Source organism: Triticum aestivum, chromosome 6B (genome assembly GCF_018294505.1).
Source record: "Triticum aestivum cultivar Chinese Spring chromosome 6B, IWGSC CS RefSeq v2.1, whole genome shotgun sequence".
NCBI lineage: Eukaryota > Viridiplantae > Streptophyta > Magnoliopsida > Poales > Poaceae > Triticum > Triticum aestivum.
Genome location: NC_057810.1, coordinates 690,093,469 through 690,111,829, shown reverse-complemented (window position 1 = coordinate 690,111,829; position 18,361 = coordinate 690,093,469). Strand labels below are relative to the sequence as shown.

Sequence of the window (18,361 nt, the reverse complement as noted above, 5' to 3'; positions counted from 1 at the left end):
TGGGTTGGATAAGTTACCACTAGTGCATGAAGAAGCGATGTGGCCTTTCTCATGACATAAGTAGAAACGTCTACTCTTCACTTTCTTATCACTTGATTTCTCAACAAGAGAAGCATTAACTTGAGTCTTCTTGGGAAGAGGCCTTTCTTCAACTTGAGGTTGAGCATGAGATTGAACTTGTGCCCTCTTCCCTTGTTGCTTGACACTAATGGCCTTCTTCTTCAATGGGCAAGATCTAACATGATTCCCTTCTACTTTGCACTTGAAGCAAACAATCTTGGCCGAATTCTTGACTTGTTATTGGCCCTTCCTTTTGTTCATCTTGGACTTATTCTTCTTATTGGAGTTGAATCCAAGTTCACCTTTGTCATTGGGGGATTTTTGCACACTCAAGATATTGTTGAGTGTGGATTTCCCTTGATGACTCTTTTCCAAGTCTTTCTTCAAAGAAGTGACTTGGGCCTTGAGCTCTTTGATTTCCTCTACATGGTTAGTCTCAACATAAGTACTAGAGGAAGTATAAGCTTCATCGTTAGAGCAACAAGGCAAGGAAAGCAATTCATCACAAGACGTACCAACATTGTGAGTAGATGAATTACAAGGACTAGCACATGGCAATATACTATTTTGACTAGAAGTAGTGCTAGTATCCACATGAGGCTCACTAGATGTTACCTTAACAATCATGGCCCCATGAGCTATCTTTAGCACACTATGGGATACCAGAAGATCATCATGAGAGCTTGAGAGCTTTTCATGACTTTCTTCCAATTTCCCATAATTACTAGATAGCACCTCAAGTTGAGCCCGTAGATCAACATTCTCCTTCAAAATGGATGCTTCACAAGAACTAGAGTTAGTAGCACAAGCATCATCATTAACAACAAGAGAAGAAGGCAACTTGGAAAGATCTTTTCAATAAGAAGCTTCAAGTTGAGCATGAGACTCAGTGAGTTTGATGAGCTCACCGTTGATGACCCTTGAGCCATTTTCGAGGTGCTCAAAATCCTCAAGGAGTCTAGCATGAGCAACTTCAAGCTTGGCATTTTTAGTTTCAAAAACATTGGCCACCTCAAGAGCTCTATCATTAGATTCCTTCACTCTAGATAATTCTAGAGCAAAAGTCTCCTCAAGAGATTCCTTGGTGGTTTGTTCAAGTTCAAGAGCTTGAGAGAGGTCCGCAATCTCATTAGCGTAATCACGCCCATGACCTTCCATTTTATCAATGGTGACCTCATGCTCCTCAAGATGAGATTCCAACTCATCAATATATTTCTTGCTCTTAATAGCAATCGACATGATTTCCATGAAGTTGGAATGAGCAATTTTATTCTTAAGAAGAGCTTTAAAAATCATTTCCCCCTTAATTTTTAAGGAGGCAACATCATCATTCTCTTCATCATAATCGACATCATCATCATTCTTGCCATCATCAATATCATCACAAGATATATTGGGATTCAAAGTGGGAGATACCTTTGAGGCCTTGGCCATAAGGCAAAATGCAATAGATGATGATGTAGGATCCCTTGAAGCACCATTCAAGACCACATCTTGTTCCATGGAGTGTTGAGTTTCCTCTACATTGTTAGCACAACAACTCGAGGAAATAGATACATTTTTATCATGGCAACAAGACATAGCAAGCATATCATCATGAGATTTGAGCAAGCAATTTCTACATGATATGCAAGGACTACCAACACGAGCAAGTGAAACATGTAAGGTGCTTGAAGTGTTAAAGTCCAAAGAAGTACCATTGCAATAAGATAGTGATGAAGAATCACCAAGAATAAGCACACTATCATCATTACAATGACCACCACTACTCACCCTAGCATTACCGTGTGGCAATCCACATGTAGGTGAAGTAGAAGAAGTTGAGAAGGCAACACGACCGGAGGAGGAGGGAGAACAATCATCCCCACAAATCTTGGACACACCATATTTATCTTGAAGCTTTGTCCACAACTCATGAGCATCCCGGAACGGCATGAGTTCAAATATAACTACATTGCTCAAAGCATCGAAAAGCACATTAGAAGCTTGAGCATTGAGATAAGAGTTTTTCTCATCCTCTAAAGATAATCTTTGGGGATCCTTTGGAGGAGAAAAACCCATATCTACAATTCTCTCTAAATTTGGGTCCATGACCCTAAAGAGATTAAGCATGTGAATTGCCCAAACATCAAAATTTCTGTCATTGAAACTAAGAGTGTCAGAGAATCCTAATCCCCTAGTCGACATCTTTACGCTCTAGGCGGTTAAGCCTAACAAAGAGAGACGAGGCTCTGATACCAATTGAAAGATTGTGGATGTCGCCTAGAGAGGGGGGTGAATAGGCGCTTTAAAATAATTACGGTTTAGGCTTGAACAAATGCAGAATAAACCTAGCGGTTAATTTGTCAAGCACAAAACCTAAAACAACTAGGCTCACCTATGTGCACCAACAACTTATGCTAAGCAAGATAAGTAACTATGCGATAGCAAGATATATGACAAAGAATAATATGGCTATCACAAAGTAAAGTGCATAAGTAAAGGGCTCGGGTAAGAGATAACCGAGGCACGCGGAGACGACGATGTATCCCGAAGTTCACACCCTTGTGGATGCTAATCTCCGTTTGGAGCGGTGTGGAGGCACAATGCTCCCCAAGAAGCCACTAGGGCCATAGTAATCTCCTTACGCCCTCACACAATGCAAGATGCCATGATTCCACTAAGGGACCCTTGAGGGCGGTCACCGAACCCGTACAAATGGCGACCCTTGGGGCGGTCACCGACCCCATACACTTTGGCAACCCTTGGGGGCGGTCACTGGTACCCGTCAAATTGCTCGGGGCGATCTCCACAACCTAATTGGAGACCGCGACGCTTGCCCGGAGCTTTACACCACAATGATTGAGCTCCAAGCACCACCAACCATCTAGGGCACCCAAGCACCCAAGAGGAATAAGCTCAAGGGTACCAAGCACCCAAGAGTAATAAGCTTCTGAACTTGTAACTTCGACGTATCACCGTGGAGAACTCAAACCAATGCACAAATGCAATGGCAAGGGCACACAGAGTGCTCAAGTCCTTCTCTCTCAAATCTCACCAAAGCAACTAATGCTAGGGAGGAACGTGAGAGGAAGAACAAGAAGGAGAACATAAAGAACTCCAAGATCTAGATCCAAGGGGTTCCCCTCACATAGAGGAGAAAGTGATTGGTGGAAGTGTGGATCTAGATCTCCTCTCTCTTTTCCCTCAAAAACTAGCAAGAATCCATGGAGGGATTGAGAGTTAGCAAGCTCAAAGAAGGTCAACAATGGGGGCAAAAATGAGCTCAAGAGTTGGGGAACCATTGGGGAAGAAGACCCCCTTAAATAGGTCCCCACGAATCTTCCCGTTATGTGCAAAATAACATAGGAGCGGTACAACTGCTATGAGCACCGGTACAACCGGTAACAGGCAATAAACGGTACAACCGGCCCACAACCGCCCAACAACCGCACCACAACAGAAACTAGTCCAGTGGTGGAGCGGTACATGGCCGGTACAACCTCCGGACCAATTCTAGAGCGGTACAACCGCTCCAAACACCGGTTGTACCATTCAACCGGTACAACCTCTCTATGGGGCGGTACAACCTCTCTATGTAAAACAGGCAATATCAAAACAGCCACAACTTTCGCGTACGAGCTCTGAATTCGATGAAACCAAGTTTGGTGGAAAGCTAGCAACAAGGGCTAACACAATCTTGAAAGAAATATAAATAATAAGCAAATTAGAAAAGGCTCATCAAAAAAAAGGTGAGAACCCTTCCTCGGATAAGGCCGGTAAAACCTCCAACACCGAAAACATCATAGAAGACGCATGTGAACTCCGTTTTCGATGAACTCAAACTTGTCATCAAGATGACCATAAGCTCTAAGACTCACAAAGAGAACCAAGCAAGAACCAAGAAATAAGATGCAAGGATGCAATGGTTTGAGCTCTCTATGAATGATACGACCAAGCTACTCATCGAGAGCCCCCCTTGATAGTACGGCAATCGATCCTATAACCCGGTCTCCCAACTACCACCATGAGACCGGTAAAAGAGAAAACCTATCAAGGGAAAACCTTTGCCTTGCACATGGTCCACTTGAGCTAGATGATGACGATCTTGACTCCCTCAAGTTGGACCACCTTTCTTGATTGCGTTGGCTCGGTGAAGACTAGATGATTGCTCCCCCATAGTCCACTATGGGTGAGCCTCTCTTCGGCACATCTTCACAAGACCATTGACACCACAAAGGATGGCAAGATTCAAGCACTTGATCTCTTCGTGATGCTCCACTTGAACTTGCACACGGCAATCATGATGACGATCACCACTTGATGTCATCCTTTCCATGGGTTGTATGATATTTTCCTCTTGACGCAAGCCCATGGACACGTACCTAACCCCACATAGAACTCTCACATAGACCATGGGTTAGTACACAAAGTGCAATGTACAATGCTTACCATACCATGGGATCACTTGATCTCTCTCGGTACATCTTCTACGCTTTGTGAGTTGATCAACTTGATTCACTCTTGACTTAGTCTTGATCAACCTTGAATCTTTCCAACTCTCTTCATTTGGATGATGTCTTGAAGGTAAACATGAATGATCACACAATCTTCTTCTTCAAGACATGCTTGCAATAAGCTCAACACTCACATGACCAATCTTTGGATAATTCCTTAATAGCACATTGGTCAACTCATAAACTCCTTGAAACCAACACATGGACTTCAAGAAAAACCTATGGACAAATCCTTCAAATATAACTCAAGAAAACCATTAGTCCATAGAGATTGTCATCAACTACCAAAACCAAACATGGGGGCACCGCATGTTCTTACAATGATCCTGCGTGACTATATCCTGGGGGCATGGTATCGTCAGTAGCCCTTGAGTCCTTCATGATTTAGCTGTTGGCTTCACTCTTCTTCCTTGATTAGCTTTACTATTAACCATGCTCTTAGAGCCAGTTCTTTTAGCCTCATGATTCTCTAGAATCGTGATTCTGGGAAACTGCCCGGAGAATCATCTGCCCACAGAATCGTCTGCCCAATTCTTTTCTGTGATTCTAACCTGTGATTGTTGTATGAGTTGTGTGCTGAAATGTCTGTAATGCCCCTAGACCGAAGTGTGTGATATATTGGTAACACTTGGTTATTTTGAATATGAAAACGAGTTGCAAATCTCATAAGCATATAATATTACAATATAAAGCAAGTTGCAAAATCATAAATTGCTTAGTATTACAATTTAGGACCAAAGTTGGAAATATTATATAGTGCTAAATATTACAAGTTAAAAGCGAATTGCAAACTACAAATAGATGGACGCTCTCAAGGTACAAGACTGACAGCAATAGCCTCATGTGTAGCGTTCATGGTACCATCATCTTCAGGTGGTAAAGCGTTGGCACCTGTAAACGGTTGTGCAGGTTGCACGTACACATCATTGTCAAACTTGTCAAAATGCTCATCACATAATTTGCTATCACGAATGTAGTTGTGAAGACACATGCACGCAGTGATGATCATATTTTGGGTCTCCGTTTGTACCGTGGTATGCCTTGGAGAATACGCCATTTCATCTTGAGAACACCAAACATTCTTTCGACAACATTTCGCAAAGAAGAATGATGATGGTTGAATGTCTCATACCTCCCCATGGGCGGGTGTTGTTGGAAATCGGGTACATGATACCGTTGTCCTTTGTATGGTGCTAGATATCCAACTCTGTTTGGATATCCAGAGTCGTCAAGGTAGTATTTATCTACAATAAGACATAAGAGGTTAACAAGAAGGTACAGTAGCATCACCAGAATAACATGTGTACATACAAGAGATTACCTGTTGGTGGTTGTGGAAAATGCTCATAATGAACTATAGCATCGCTCCATACACATGTGTCATGAACAGATCCGGGCCATCCAAGAACAACAAAAGTGAACCTCATATCAAAATCACACACTGCCATGACATTTTCGCTTGTGTACCCTTTTCTGTTCCTATGTTGGGGCTCCAATTCCTTAGGCACAACCACTTTAATATGTGTTCCATCTATGGCTCCAATAGAATTTTTGAAATGAGGCCAGAACCTTGTTTTTATAAGTATGGGATGAGGTTCAAAGAAGGATGGATCCATTGGTCTAATGTAGTCACCCGCCATGTGGTCCACACACTCCAAAACCTCATGGAATTTTTTGTTAGTGACAGAACGACTATGTGCAAACCGATCTACAATATTTTCAGTGGTCTGTGTTGTTCCCAAAGTCCATAAAAAAAGTGCCAGCGCTTCTTTGGATGATATGTTGCAAGTTGACTTAAGCCCATACTTCTCAACCAACAGATCATGTAATGGGTAAAACACTGACCTCCTCATAGAAAGCTTTTGGATCATTCTCCTTCTCTTCCACCCATTGGAGGCCTGTAACAAGTGGTAATCTTCTTGACGCATACGGCAATGATTTGCTTGACGACACCATTTCCAAAGCAAATGCAAGCATTCCAGCCTCAAATTCCTCATCTTCTTGCTTTTTTATCCATCTGCCACAACCACATACACACATAGGAGGTTACAACAATTCGGTACAGTAGGAAAATAGTAGCTCATAACAAGGTGCAGTAGGAAAAGAGTAGTTCATAACAAGGTGCAGTAGCAAAAGAGTAGTTCATAAGAAGGCAAACAACATAATTCAATTCGGTACAAGTTCAAAGCAAATACAATGGTTCAACAAAATAAAATAGTTTACTATGATACAAGTTGAAAGCATTTGAAACATAGAGGTTCTACTTATTGTTGAACTCCTATGTTTTGTTTATCCATAGAAGCCTCACACTAGGCTCGTGACCCTTGAAGGCAGAGAAAACATCATGATTTGTCTGATCCCTAAATAGTTGTGAAGCATAGAAATGAACATCACTCCTAGGGGCACCACCATCCGCCTCTACCATGGCCATCATTTTGTGAATCTCCTTTCTTGCTGAGACTTGAGTTTCATCTCTCTTGTTCCTTGAATCAAAGAGGTCCACCATACACACAAATGCCTCATTTTTGCATGCTCACTTGCCCACTTTTCATTCATCTTAGGAGTTGGCGAATAAGGACATGCCCTCTTCTTCCCACCCTTAGCACGATTAGGACGAGGTGTAACCTGAGTTTCATCACCTTCACAACCAGACTCATCATCCAAAGTGATTCAAGACGTAGAACCTTGATATGTTGGCATTGGCACCCTCGCATGCTCATTTGTGACACAACAAGCATCAAACACCTCCTCCATTTTATCCTCCTCCGCAAGTGCAACATACCGAAACTTGCTAGCCTGCGGACGTGCCTGCAATGAAATAGCACACATTCATGTTAAATGAAATGAAAAATCCAACACATGACTCCCAGTTTAATAAAATGACAAACAACAAAGGTACCTTCAACTCCAATGCCCACCACTCATTTGTAGCAGCAATGGTCTTCGTATAAGGATCTCTTCCAATGCCAGAAGCTTTTTGAACCAATGTCTTCCATATGGCATAATCACCTCTACATGCATCCCACCTGTTTTTTAATTGCAAGTGCGAATAGCCACGCCCAGAGCGCTCATTGAACTAAGTAAGCAAATTAGCTTGTCCTACATCTGACAAAGTGGTGCCTCCAGGGGCCCGGTTATTTGCTCGCACCTCCTCTACGCACACATCCATATAAATGGAATGAGCCGCACTATCCCAAATTGCTTTTGGATACTTCACTTTCTCCATCTACAACATCAATATGTGAACGTTTAAATGTAAACTATTTTTTTACTAAGCAGCAGTCATTTCATACCACTACAAAATTCATACAGTAGCAATCATTCATGCAATTTTTCATTACTATAAACAGAGTTCGAACAGTAGCAATCAATCATACAAATTTCGTACTAACCAAATAACCATACAAATCGAAAACAACATAAGCAAACAAGTAGCAGTATAATTTTTTTGATTCATACAAACAGAGTTGAACTAATATGTAACAGAGATATGACAGAGAGAAGGGGAGAAAGGATGAGATAGAGAGGAGCTCACCAACACCGGCGAAGTGGGCTCGGTCGACGCCGGCGCCTCCTGCTGCAGGGCGGTTGGGTCGGGGCGGGGAAGCCGGTTCGCCTCCTGCTGCAGGGCGGTTGGGTCGGGGCGGGAAGCCGGTTCGCCTCCTGCTGCCGGCACCGAGGGGTCGGGGTGGTTGTGGACTGGACGGGGATGCCCTGTAGAGGACCGCCGGCGGCGGAGCTAACGATTTCGGGGCGGGGAATCCGGCTGGCGGCGCCAAACCTAGGTCGAACGGGGATGGGGATGAGCGACGGGGACGAGCGACTGGGGGGAATCGACGAGTACTTTGGGCTGGGCCTCTGTCGGTCGGCTGGCCCGAGTGGCATATTGGGGGTAATTTCTACATCCAATAGGGGTATTTGCTAAAACTGAATCGTTTTGCTTTGCGGGAATCGCCAGAATCGTCAAGTTTGCTCGATTCTGAAATACACTGCCGATTGTGGGTGATTCTAGACGATTCCTGGAGAAGCAATGAGTTCTTTTGGGATTGTGATTTTTCAGGCAGTGATTCTTCAGAATCGAGTCGAAACAACTGGCCCCACCATCCAAACTGATTGTCGTGTCATGGCGCTCTTGGACGTATACCGGAGGATTAGTAGCGGTGCCGCGATGATAATCCAAAGGGTTGTCCCATATGTCGACGCATGAGCGCGATGTGGTACTACCACCGGCTAGCCGTTGCTTGCCGCAATGGACCTTGCAGTAGGACGTGGACAGGATCACCGATCCAAGAAAGCCGATTAGGAGGTTTTTTCCCGCATCGGGCTCATTCCTTTCTAGGAATTAACCCAATGATTTGTTTTAGAGGGAAAGAGAAATTCATTTCATCAAATGGGGTTTACACAGGGTTTTCCCAAGAGCTGGCAAAAACTGGCGATACAAAAGGATTATCAACTCTGTATTTTTTGCCAAAACCATATAGTTGTCCTGTCTGCACCAACAATATGCACGAAGGCAAATTCATGAGCAGGACGGCGTCCGAGGATGTCAGCCTGAACACGCACACTTAAGAGTTTGAGCAGCTTAATACAGGTTTGTCTTGTCTATGTCATCAATATACACAAAGCCGAACTCATGAGTAAGACGACGCGAGGACGCAAGACCGAGAACACACAGTTGAGAGTTTTCGCAGCTTAATGTAAACTTTGCAATCGTAACATGCACGAATTAAGCCAAACTCATGAGCGGGGCGATGCTCGAGGTCACGAGCCATTTGAGCTGTGTTGATGGGACGAGCGTTCGTTGAGTGTGGATGTGACACCCTAACCTACCACCATGGCAGCTCATTCACTATAGCTCTAACTAACTCTCACCCGCCCGCCCGGCCCATTCAGATTCAGTTGCAGAGGAACAAGGCCTCGGAATCTCTCCATCCACAGCGCCTCTTCCTCCATCACGTCTTGAGCAATTTTAAACATGCTCCCTCTTGCCTCCTTTTTTTTACATGGAAGTAAAAAGATAAGAGTTAATCAAACCCACTAGTTAATGCAATCAACAGCTTAGATCTATTTTATACTCTTACCTCTCCTTTGAAAAAGAGAGGTAAGAGGGAGCATGTTAAAAGACTAATACATTCGCGAGACACATACACTACTTAATAAGGAAAATTGAACAAAAACCAATACATTTACGAGACACGTACACGGCAGCCCCGAGTCTACGCACCAGCCGAGCAGACGACCTTGCCAGGCCGGAGAAGACACCCTACAACACTATAAAGGGCTTCGGAGCTGCCGCTCCGACTTCCACATCAACCCTGAGGCCGCGTACCAAACTAGCCGATGACACTGCCGCCCAAGAGACCAAGGCCAACACTAAACACAGGAGAATACCGGAGCCGCCACTCCGACTTCCACTCTTGCCTCGAGGCCGCGAACCAATCGAGTCGATGGCTCTATCACCTAGGCGACCAAAGTCAACACCAAACACACATGACATTTGTGGAGCCGCCGCTCCAACTTCCACGCTGACCCTGAGGCCATGCACCCGCTTGGCCGGCGGCGACATCACAGAGCCACGGGAGCCACCGTCAAAGGACCGGACCTCCAAGAGAGAAGCACGAACCCCATCGGCGCCCGCTCCAACCAAGGTTTGAAATTGGGTTTTCACCCGGAAGCCCGAGACTGAAACGACAAGGGAGGTGAAGGGGCTCCATGACGCCACCTCCAAGGAGGAAAAGATATCCTAGGATAGGATGCCGTCGGCATCGGCATCGAACAAGGTCGAGCTAAGCTTTTGCCCGGAGTATAATTAAATACAAGTGTATTTATAATGTGGGTCTAATGACCGCGTGTGTTTCTGCACCTGCCCATTCTATCAAAGGGGCAATAGAAATATCATGAAATTTTGAAAAGACCGTACTCTTTTTAAACGTACGTTACTCAGCATATTTGCCACAACGCTGCATAAATCGGAGAGAAAGAAAATACCATCTAAATCATCAGCAAAATCCAACCATGCTTGTACTAGAAAAATGTTAGGCAATAAGATGACACAACGGATGATGTATAGAAGATACGATTTCTTCGGATATCATGCAACATCTGCCAATAGGAAGAAGAATTCATGTACTACTATCTTTCATCATTACATTGCATATAAATACACAAGCAAATATGCCCGTGCGTTGCAACGGAAGAAAAACTATTAGATTATGCATGTGTGATAGATATAAAAGAAGTCTGAATCAAATGCCAGGTTGAGATAAGGACTTTCAAAATGTCGTTTCAGAAATTATGTCTGAGTGATGTCATGACGAGATAAGGGACTTTTAGAAAGTCATTTAAAAAAATGTGATGGTCTCATCACGACTTGATTTCCCAAAGCGTCACAACAACAAGAATGTCGCTGAGCAAACTGCATTGATGGATCCTGCCTGAGCTAGACTGATGAATAAGTGTCTCGCCTTGACCTAGCATAGCTGACACCATAATAAACGTAACTGTGTATGGAGGCAAAATAGAAATTTAGTAATTTTTATATAGCTTACAAAAACTAACCCATAGAAAGTTGTGTCAACTTTTGGGGCCTCGGCGTTGCACAATACACAAAAATCTTTTTTTTACCCAAAGTGAGGGACTAAGTAAAATCATAAAACGACCTCTATAGATCCCCTAATAAAAGATCTATGTAAGCGGCGGTTCGTTATGTCAATTATTTACGGATCTGTTTTAATTATTTCGAAAATATTGTAAAATTTCATGGACATTTTTTAAAATTCCCGGTTACCTTTTCAATACTGGATCCTTTTAAAACAATCATAAACATTTTTATTTCATGAAGATCTATTTGGAATCGTGATATTTTTTCATAATATGTGAACTATTGTTCAAAATCATGCTCATTTTATGATATTTTGAATGTTTCTTGAATTCACAAACAGTTTATGATTTCTCAATACCTTTTTTAGAAAAATCACAACTTTTGAAATTTGGTCCTTCTGGAAATCATGAACTAATTTAAAGAAGAAAAAACAAAAACCTAACTAAGAACGTAAAGAGCAAAAAATCAAATAGAAAACAGGAGCGCTGCAACCTGCAAATGGGCCGGCCCATTACTACGTGCGGGAGGAGTAGGCGCGCTTGCGAGAGAAAAAAATGAGAGAAAAATACTGGATCTTTAAATTCCTGAATATTGCTTGAATACTGGATCTTTAAAAAAATGATGAACATTTTCTATTTCATGAACATTTATTTGAAATCATGTTTTTTATAATATGTCAACATTTGTTTTGAAATCATGATCATTTTATGATTTTCCAAATTGTTTTTGAAATGACAAACAGTTTATGATTTCTCAATATTTGTAGAAAACTTAAAACTTTTGAAATTTTGTTCTTTTCAAAATCATGATTTAATTTAAAGAAGAAAAAACTAAAACAGAAATGAGAAAGTAAAATAAAATAAAATAGAAAACAGAAATCAGCATGTGGGGGAGGAGCAGGCCCGCTTGGGAGTGGAAAAAGGGAGAGAAAAGAGTAGGGAACCAGGGATCGAACCCTGGCCTCCCGTGAGGAGCAGTATGTATAAGAACTATAGAGCCCGGGTGCAATTTCGAGAGAAAAACGAATCGTTTTTTCTTCACTTATGAATGTCATAGTAGGTAATTTATGACAACTTTGAAGGTAATTACGGTGATGTACGACCAGAAGCGACAGCCGCTTTATTATTAGAAGAAATAAATATGGCATCGCGTACACGAGGGTTTACACTTTCACACCCAAAAATTAATTTTAGATTGTTTCTTGCTATTGCGGACAAGACAAGAGCAGAGAGGTAGAGTCACTCAGTGGTGGCGGCGGCGGTCTTGTCGAGGGTGTTGCCGATGTCGATGACAAATCGATACCTGACATCAGCCTTGGCAAGGCGCTCCATGGCCGTGTTCACGTACTCGGTGCCGATCACTTCGATGTCCGCCGTCACGCAGTGCTTGGCAGCGAGGTCAAGCATCTCCTGGGTGTCCCTCATGCCGCCAATGAGGCTCCCGGCCAGGGTCTTGTTCGCTGTACATACAATGAGCCACACGTAGGATAGGATGTGAACCAGTCAGTTACGCACACAACTAAATGTCTATGGTCAATAATGCAGTGGATGGTTTCTTAAAATTGTTAGACCAGAGAGGGTATGGTATATAACTAAGCCTATGAGGTTGGATGACTTACTGGCAACCAAAGCAAAGGGAGAGATCTCCATAGGCTTCTCTGGGAGACCAACCATGATCATCTTGCCGTTGGGTTTTAGTAGCCCCAAGAGAGGGGCCATGGGGATGTTTGCAGACACCGTGTTTATGATGCCATCCATGCTACTCATTGCGGCCTGCAAAGGTGACACATCTAAATTTAAATTAAAGCAGTAAGCAGTAAGCAGTAAGCACACATGAACTGAAAGAACAATCTATATTCTTGCTTGATTAATTGGTGATTGGAAACAATTTAAAAAAAGACTCGTGAAGAAACCTTAGCTGCCAAAAAAAATATCCTCTTCACTCCGCTCCGGTTGTCACTTCGGACCACGGGGTGGAGGGGAGGGGATTTTTTTCTCTCGTCTTTTGTGTAGTGGGTTTTGGCCTCGCGGCGACATCACTCCAATGGATGATGGCGTCATCTAAAATAAAAGTCGCCCGAATACAATCCGGTCTCGATGAAGCTTCTTGCGGCATCTAGGAGCCTAGAAGATTTTGTCCTTGTTGTTACTCGTGGATGACGGGTTGATTTTTTGTGTTGTTTGCCGGCGCTGCTTCATGTGCATCGGCTGCGGCAACATCGTCTTTGAGCGATAGTAGCCTGATGTCTGCCTAGATCAGGGTGATCCTCCTGCCGATATGCTTGGTGTTGTTACAAATCTCCATGGTATGCGGCGATGTGCTATTGTGGTAATTCTTCCTTTATAGGTCTTTGCAGGTACTTCAATGGTCGTAGGTCCTTTGTTTAGGCCTTAGGGTTGTTCTTGTGTCTGTGAGTTTAGTACCATATATCTTGGTCGTGTCCAATATTCCGCTGGTCTAATATAAACCAATTTGAGTTGAAAAAAATTGGTGATCGGAAACATTTGCATACCTTCATCTCCTTGTCGTTCTTGATGACAATGAATGCGTTGGCGCCTAGCCTCTCGAGGGCCTCCTGCTTCTTCCCCGGCGAAGAGCTGATCACTGTTACCTTCATCCCGAAGGCTTTGCCGAACTTAACAGCAACATGGCCCAGCCCGCCCAGTCCCAACACACCGAGGTGCATCCCAGGAACATTTAGACCATGGTACTTCATGGGGCTGTACACGGTGATGCCAGCACACAGCAGCGGTGCGCCCTTGTCCAGTGGAATGGTGTCGGGGAACCGGACCACGAACCTCTCATGCACCACCACCATGCTGGAGTAGCCGCCGTAGGTGATGGTGCCATCAAGGTCAACCAAGTTGTAGGTGGGGATTATGCCTGGGCAGAGATTCTCGAAGCCCTTGTTGCAGCTCTCGCAGGACTGGCATGAGTTCACCATGCACCCGACGCCCACACGGTCACCGATCCTGAACTTGGTCACATTCTTGCCGACCTCATTGACCTCGCCAGTGATCTCATGCCCAGGGACCATGGGGTATTTGGCGTTCTTCCAATCGTTCTTGATGCTGTGTAGGTCAGAGTGGCAGATCCCGCAGTACAGAATCTTGATCACCACATCGTCATCTCCAGTGCTCCTGAAGAAGGAATCATAAGAAACATGAAAATAATAAAAAAGAAACACTATTAGGGCATATCCAAAGCTGGGCCGTAAATGTCTCTGGTATATGTCTATTTTTATGTCCGGGTGTGGTCCGCGGACATGATGCAGGAGGGAGCCATCCAATGCTAATCACAAAGTATTCGGTTGAAAGGAGAAAAAGTAGGTGGGGACCATGCATGTGATGGGATATTTGTGGTTTAGTGTCTGGTTGGGAGGAGAGAGAGAAGAGAGGGACCATGCATGTGATTGGTCAAATGCATGTCCAAACTCCGGCAAAGCCCCCTCCCTCCCCCCCCCCACCACCACCACCCTCATCCCACGTTTGTCTCTTGGATACCGAAATCCGTACGTACGGACTTTTAAGCGGACATATACAGATTCTCGTTGGATGACAAAAGTGGTCCGGACATATAGTAGAGGTTTGAGGGTCCTCTTTGGAGAAGCGCTTACGTACTACGTACCTCTATTCCTGAATATTCTGAGTTCTAGGTTTGTCTGGCCAAGTTATAGGAAAATTTTCCAATAACTATACAAAGTCAAAAGTATGTACTATGAAAATATATTTTATGATGAATCTATATAAACTAAATTGTTTTGAAAATGTTGGTATATGTTTTTTATAGATTTGGTTAAACTTAAAGAAGATTGACTTAAACATAGAACTTCAAATATTTTGGAATGGAGGGAGTACATTCAAGTATGTAAATCAGGCTAATAAATCATGGTTTCGTCTATCAACTCAATTGAGTGCTCGCTGACGCAACTAGTCTCAGTTATCAAAGAGGCAAATGCCAGGTTTAGATAACAGAATCCATCAAGAACAAGGTTCACAACACCACTCACACACAGACCGATACGGTCAACAAGGTTCAAAATCCAAACAATCAGTCATACATGCAAAAGGATCGATTTTTGTTTTCCTGTTTTCCTTGTCTAATCAAGCCGCTGAATTTTAGCATTCATACAAATAATCTTACTCCTTTGAGCAAATCACATAATCTGGCATATTATTACTCTTCAGAAAAATAGAGGTTTGAGAAAATAATTTGCAAAGCAAATTCTAGGATGGCAGATCCTAAAACCATCCATCAACCACCTTATACAGCTCATACCATACTAGCGCGGTTAGGATAACAACATAAAACCACTAGCACCATCTACAAATTACAAGAGTCATTCATTTCCCACTGCAAACTATTGCTTTGTAATGGGCATGGTATGCCCACATGTTGGTAGCATTGTTTTATACAAATATGTAAGTAAAATAAAAATATCAAAACATTTTTATGACAAACTTGTGACGGTACCTTTGCATGATTGCATGAAATGAGCCTAAATAGCTAGGTATTCACTATTTATGAAAGATGTGATGATGATTAAATTGCATAGCTTGTTCTTTAGAAAAAGTTCTAGGAAACTAAATCCTCTTCTGATCAAGTAGTTTCAATCCAAACAAAGCTAATGAGTAATAACAAAAAATAATAATGAAATCGCTAGAACCTCTTTGCCGACCAGTCAAGTCCTAGTAAAGTACTAATCAATGAAGTTGTTGAAACAGGTGTGCCATTGAGGTTTGCCCACATGACTACATGAGCCACTCGGTTCAAACACCACATAGGAAGAGCAAAGACCACACACACAAAGGCAAAGGAATTGTACTACAAGCTAATAGTGACAAGTAACTGATGGTGACACATCACATGTATGTGCCTTTACAACTAACAGTAGGGTCACCTAAAGATTACAACATGGAAAAAAGTTGGTGTTGACGTTAATGGCAAATGCATTCACTATTTCTTTGCCTCAGTCCATATATAGCTCATATTGAAATATCCAAGACATCTTACAATAGTGAACGGGGAGAGTACTAAACTAATCAATGAAGTCATCGAAACAGGTGTACCATTCAGGTTTGCCCACATGAGCCACTTGATTCATACCACACATAGGAAGAGTAAGAGCCACAAGCGCGCAGAGGCAAAGGAATTGCACTACAAGCTAATAGTGACAAGTCACTCGGAGTGAACATCACATGTATGTGGCTTTTACAACTAACAGCGGTGTCCCCTGAAAACTCCAAAGACGAAGAAAAAGATGGGTGTCGACGTCATGGTTTTAGTACTGGACACATGGTAATTTACACTACTTGTTACGGTTGTAGTGGACACATGACAATTCATAGTACTATTTGCAAGTGAAGGCCGAATTTCATATTAAAATCCCCGCAAAAAAAAAAGAATTTCATATTAAAAATAACACAGAAAGCCGCCCAATAACCACCATGTATGAATCTAGGGAAATAAATCTACATGCCACGGAGACTATTTTGAGAATCTGCATCGGAACAAAGGAGATATATACGGGATAAAGAAGTTGAGCAAGGCCACAGTTAACCGCACAAATTCACTAAAATCATATCATACTTGTTCTAGAAAAAACTAAAATCATACTCCGGTGGACCGCTAATCATCGTCCGCTACACGACGATTTCATTCCACGGAACCATGCATGCAACCGGCCGGGGCACGAGGGAGAAACGAAACTACTTTAAGCACGAACTAGCGAACACCAAACCGGGTCGGACGGCGCCGGCGTGCCCGGCCACGCACAGTCGCGCGACGTACGGCGGCGCTGCCTCATGCGGAGCCGTGCCCGTGCCGCGTGCTGGCTACACCGCTGGACAAGTGCAAGACCTGGAGCACGGGAGGAGGGCTTGCGTGCGTGCGTAGGTACCTCCGGGTGATGGCGAGCGGAGAGAGATGGCCGGAGGCGTCGCGCGCCGCCAGTCCCACCACCTTCCTCGTGTGCTGCTCCGCCGCCGTGGGTGCCATCCTGACTGACGCGAGGTCCGGCCGGCCGGAGAGTTCTTGCGTCTCTGCTGTGGTGTCGTGACTGCAACGGCGAGCGATGAGGCGATGGGAGTTCCGATGGCCGCCTTTTATACTACAAGGCCCGCACACTTCGGTGCCAAGCGCGTCATCGCTGAGCCAGCCGGCCCAGGTGTAACAGTGCCGCTGTCCCGTCGGTGTGCAGGAAACGATGGTTGTGGTGAGCGCGGAGTTGGTGTAACAGTGCCGCTGTCTCGTCGGTGTGCATGCCCAGAGGAAACAAAACACTCGTGCTTCATTGGGTCTCCCAATGCCATTGCCAGACTTTTCTTCCTCCTCCATCTCGAGGGGGTCAAAACAAAATAAGAGTGCGACGTTTTCGTTAAATACACCACGGGTGCCTCAACTTGTGAGATGTGATGACTTTGGTGTTTAAACTTGTAAAATACATGAAACTTGTACCGTAACTTGTTCGAACGTTTAAATACGGTGCCTCCGTCCATATCCGGGCATATACACAGCTCACATGGTGTGCCAACATGGTGTCGACCCACATGTCAATTCCTGTGAGAGGAGTGGGCTGGTTGTTTTACAGAAAATTCCTTGTACTTTAAATAATTTTCACAAAAGCTCCTGATATTTTATTTAAATATGACAAACTGCATTGATATCACCTGTTAGATCTAGGCCCCGCATGTCAGCATGTGGGATAAAATAGAGTATAATAACAAAAATGTAGCGCACCGGCAGGATTTGAATTCATTACCTCACGCACAACATGCACATGTGCTAACCAATAAGCCAAGAACAGTTATCTATGCACTATCCAGATAAACTACTACTCCCTCCGTCCGAAAATACTTGTCTCAGAAATGGATGTATCTAGATTTATTTTAGTTCTAGATACATCTACTTTTATCCATTTCTCTGACAAGTATTTCCGGATGGAGGGAGTATTTGTTAGAGATATCAGACAAAACAATAAAGATAATAAAAAAGAAAAAAGTTGACTCTCAGAAAATTTTAAAAATTATTAAGAAATTCTCACGTTTGAAAAAAGAGAACAACTCAACATATTACTTGCCATCAACTTAAAAAAAGTGTTAGTGCATTTTTCTAAAACGCGAGATATTTTGGGAAAATTCTCACTTGTATTAAGAAATTGTAAACGCGCATTTGAAAAATGCCCGTCACGCATTCAGAAAAATTA

At 43.3% G+C, this 18,361-nt stretch overlaps 2 protein-coding genes across 2 annotated transcripts; both read right to left on the bottom strand.

Moving 5' to 3' along the window:
• Nucleotides 1-5,345: 5,345 nt before the first annotated feature.
• Nucleotides 5,346-8,388, bottom strand: LOC123139306 (protein ALP1-like). Its single transcript, XM_044559112.1, has 3 exons — nt 8,092-8,388; nt 5,878-6,573; nt 5,346-5,800 (listed from the first exon to the last, which is right to left on the bottom strand). The coding sequence occupies exons 2-3, from the start codon at nt 6,551-6,553 to the stop codon at nt 5,562-5,564; spliced, it is 915 nt and encodes a 304-aa protein (XP_044415047.1). The 5' UTR covers nt 6,554-6,573; nt 8,092-8,388; the 3' UTR covers nt 5,346-5,561.
• A 3,863-nt stretch (nt 8,389-12,251) lies between these two features.
• Nucleotides 12,252-17,241, bottom strand: LOC123139305 (probable cinnamyl alcohol dehydrogenase 5). The gene is made up of 4 exons (XM_044559111.1): nt 17,057-17,241; nt 13,670-14,297; nt 12,776-12,929; nt 12,252-12,616 (listed from the first exon to the last, which is right to left on the bottom strand). The coding sequence occupies exons 1-4, from the start codon at nt 17,152-17,154 to the stop codon at nt 12,396-12,398; spliced, it is 1,101 nt and encodes a 366-aa protein (XP_044415046.1). The 5' UTR covers nt 17,155-17,241; the 3' UTR covers nt 12,252-12,395.
• Between the last annotated feature and the right edge of the window lie 1,120 nt (nt 17,242-18,361).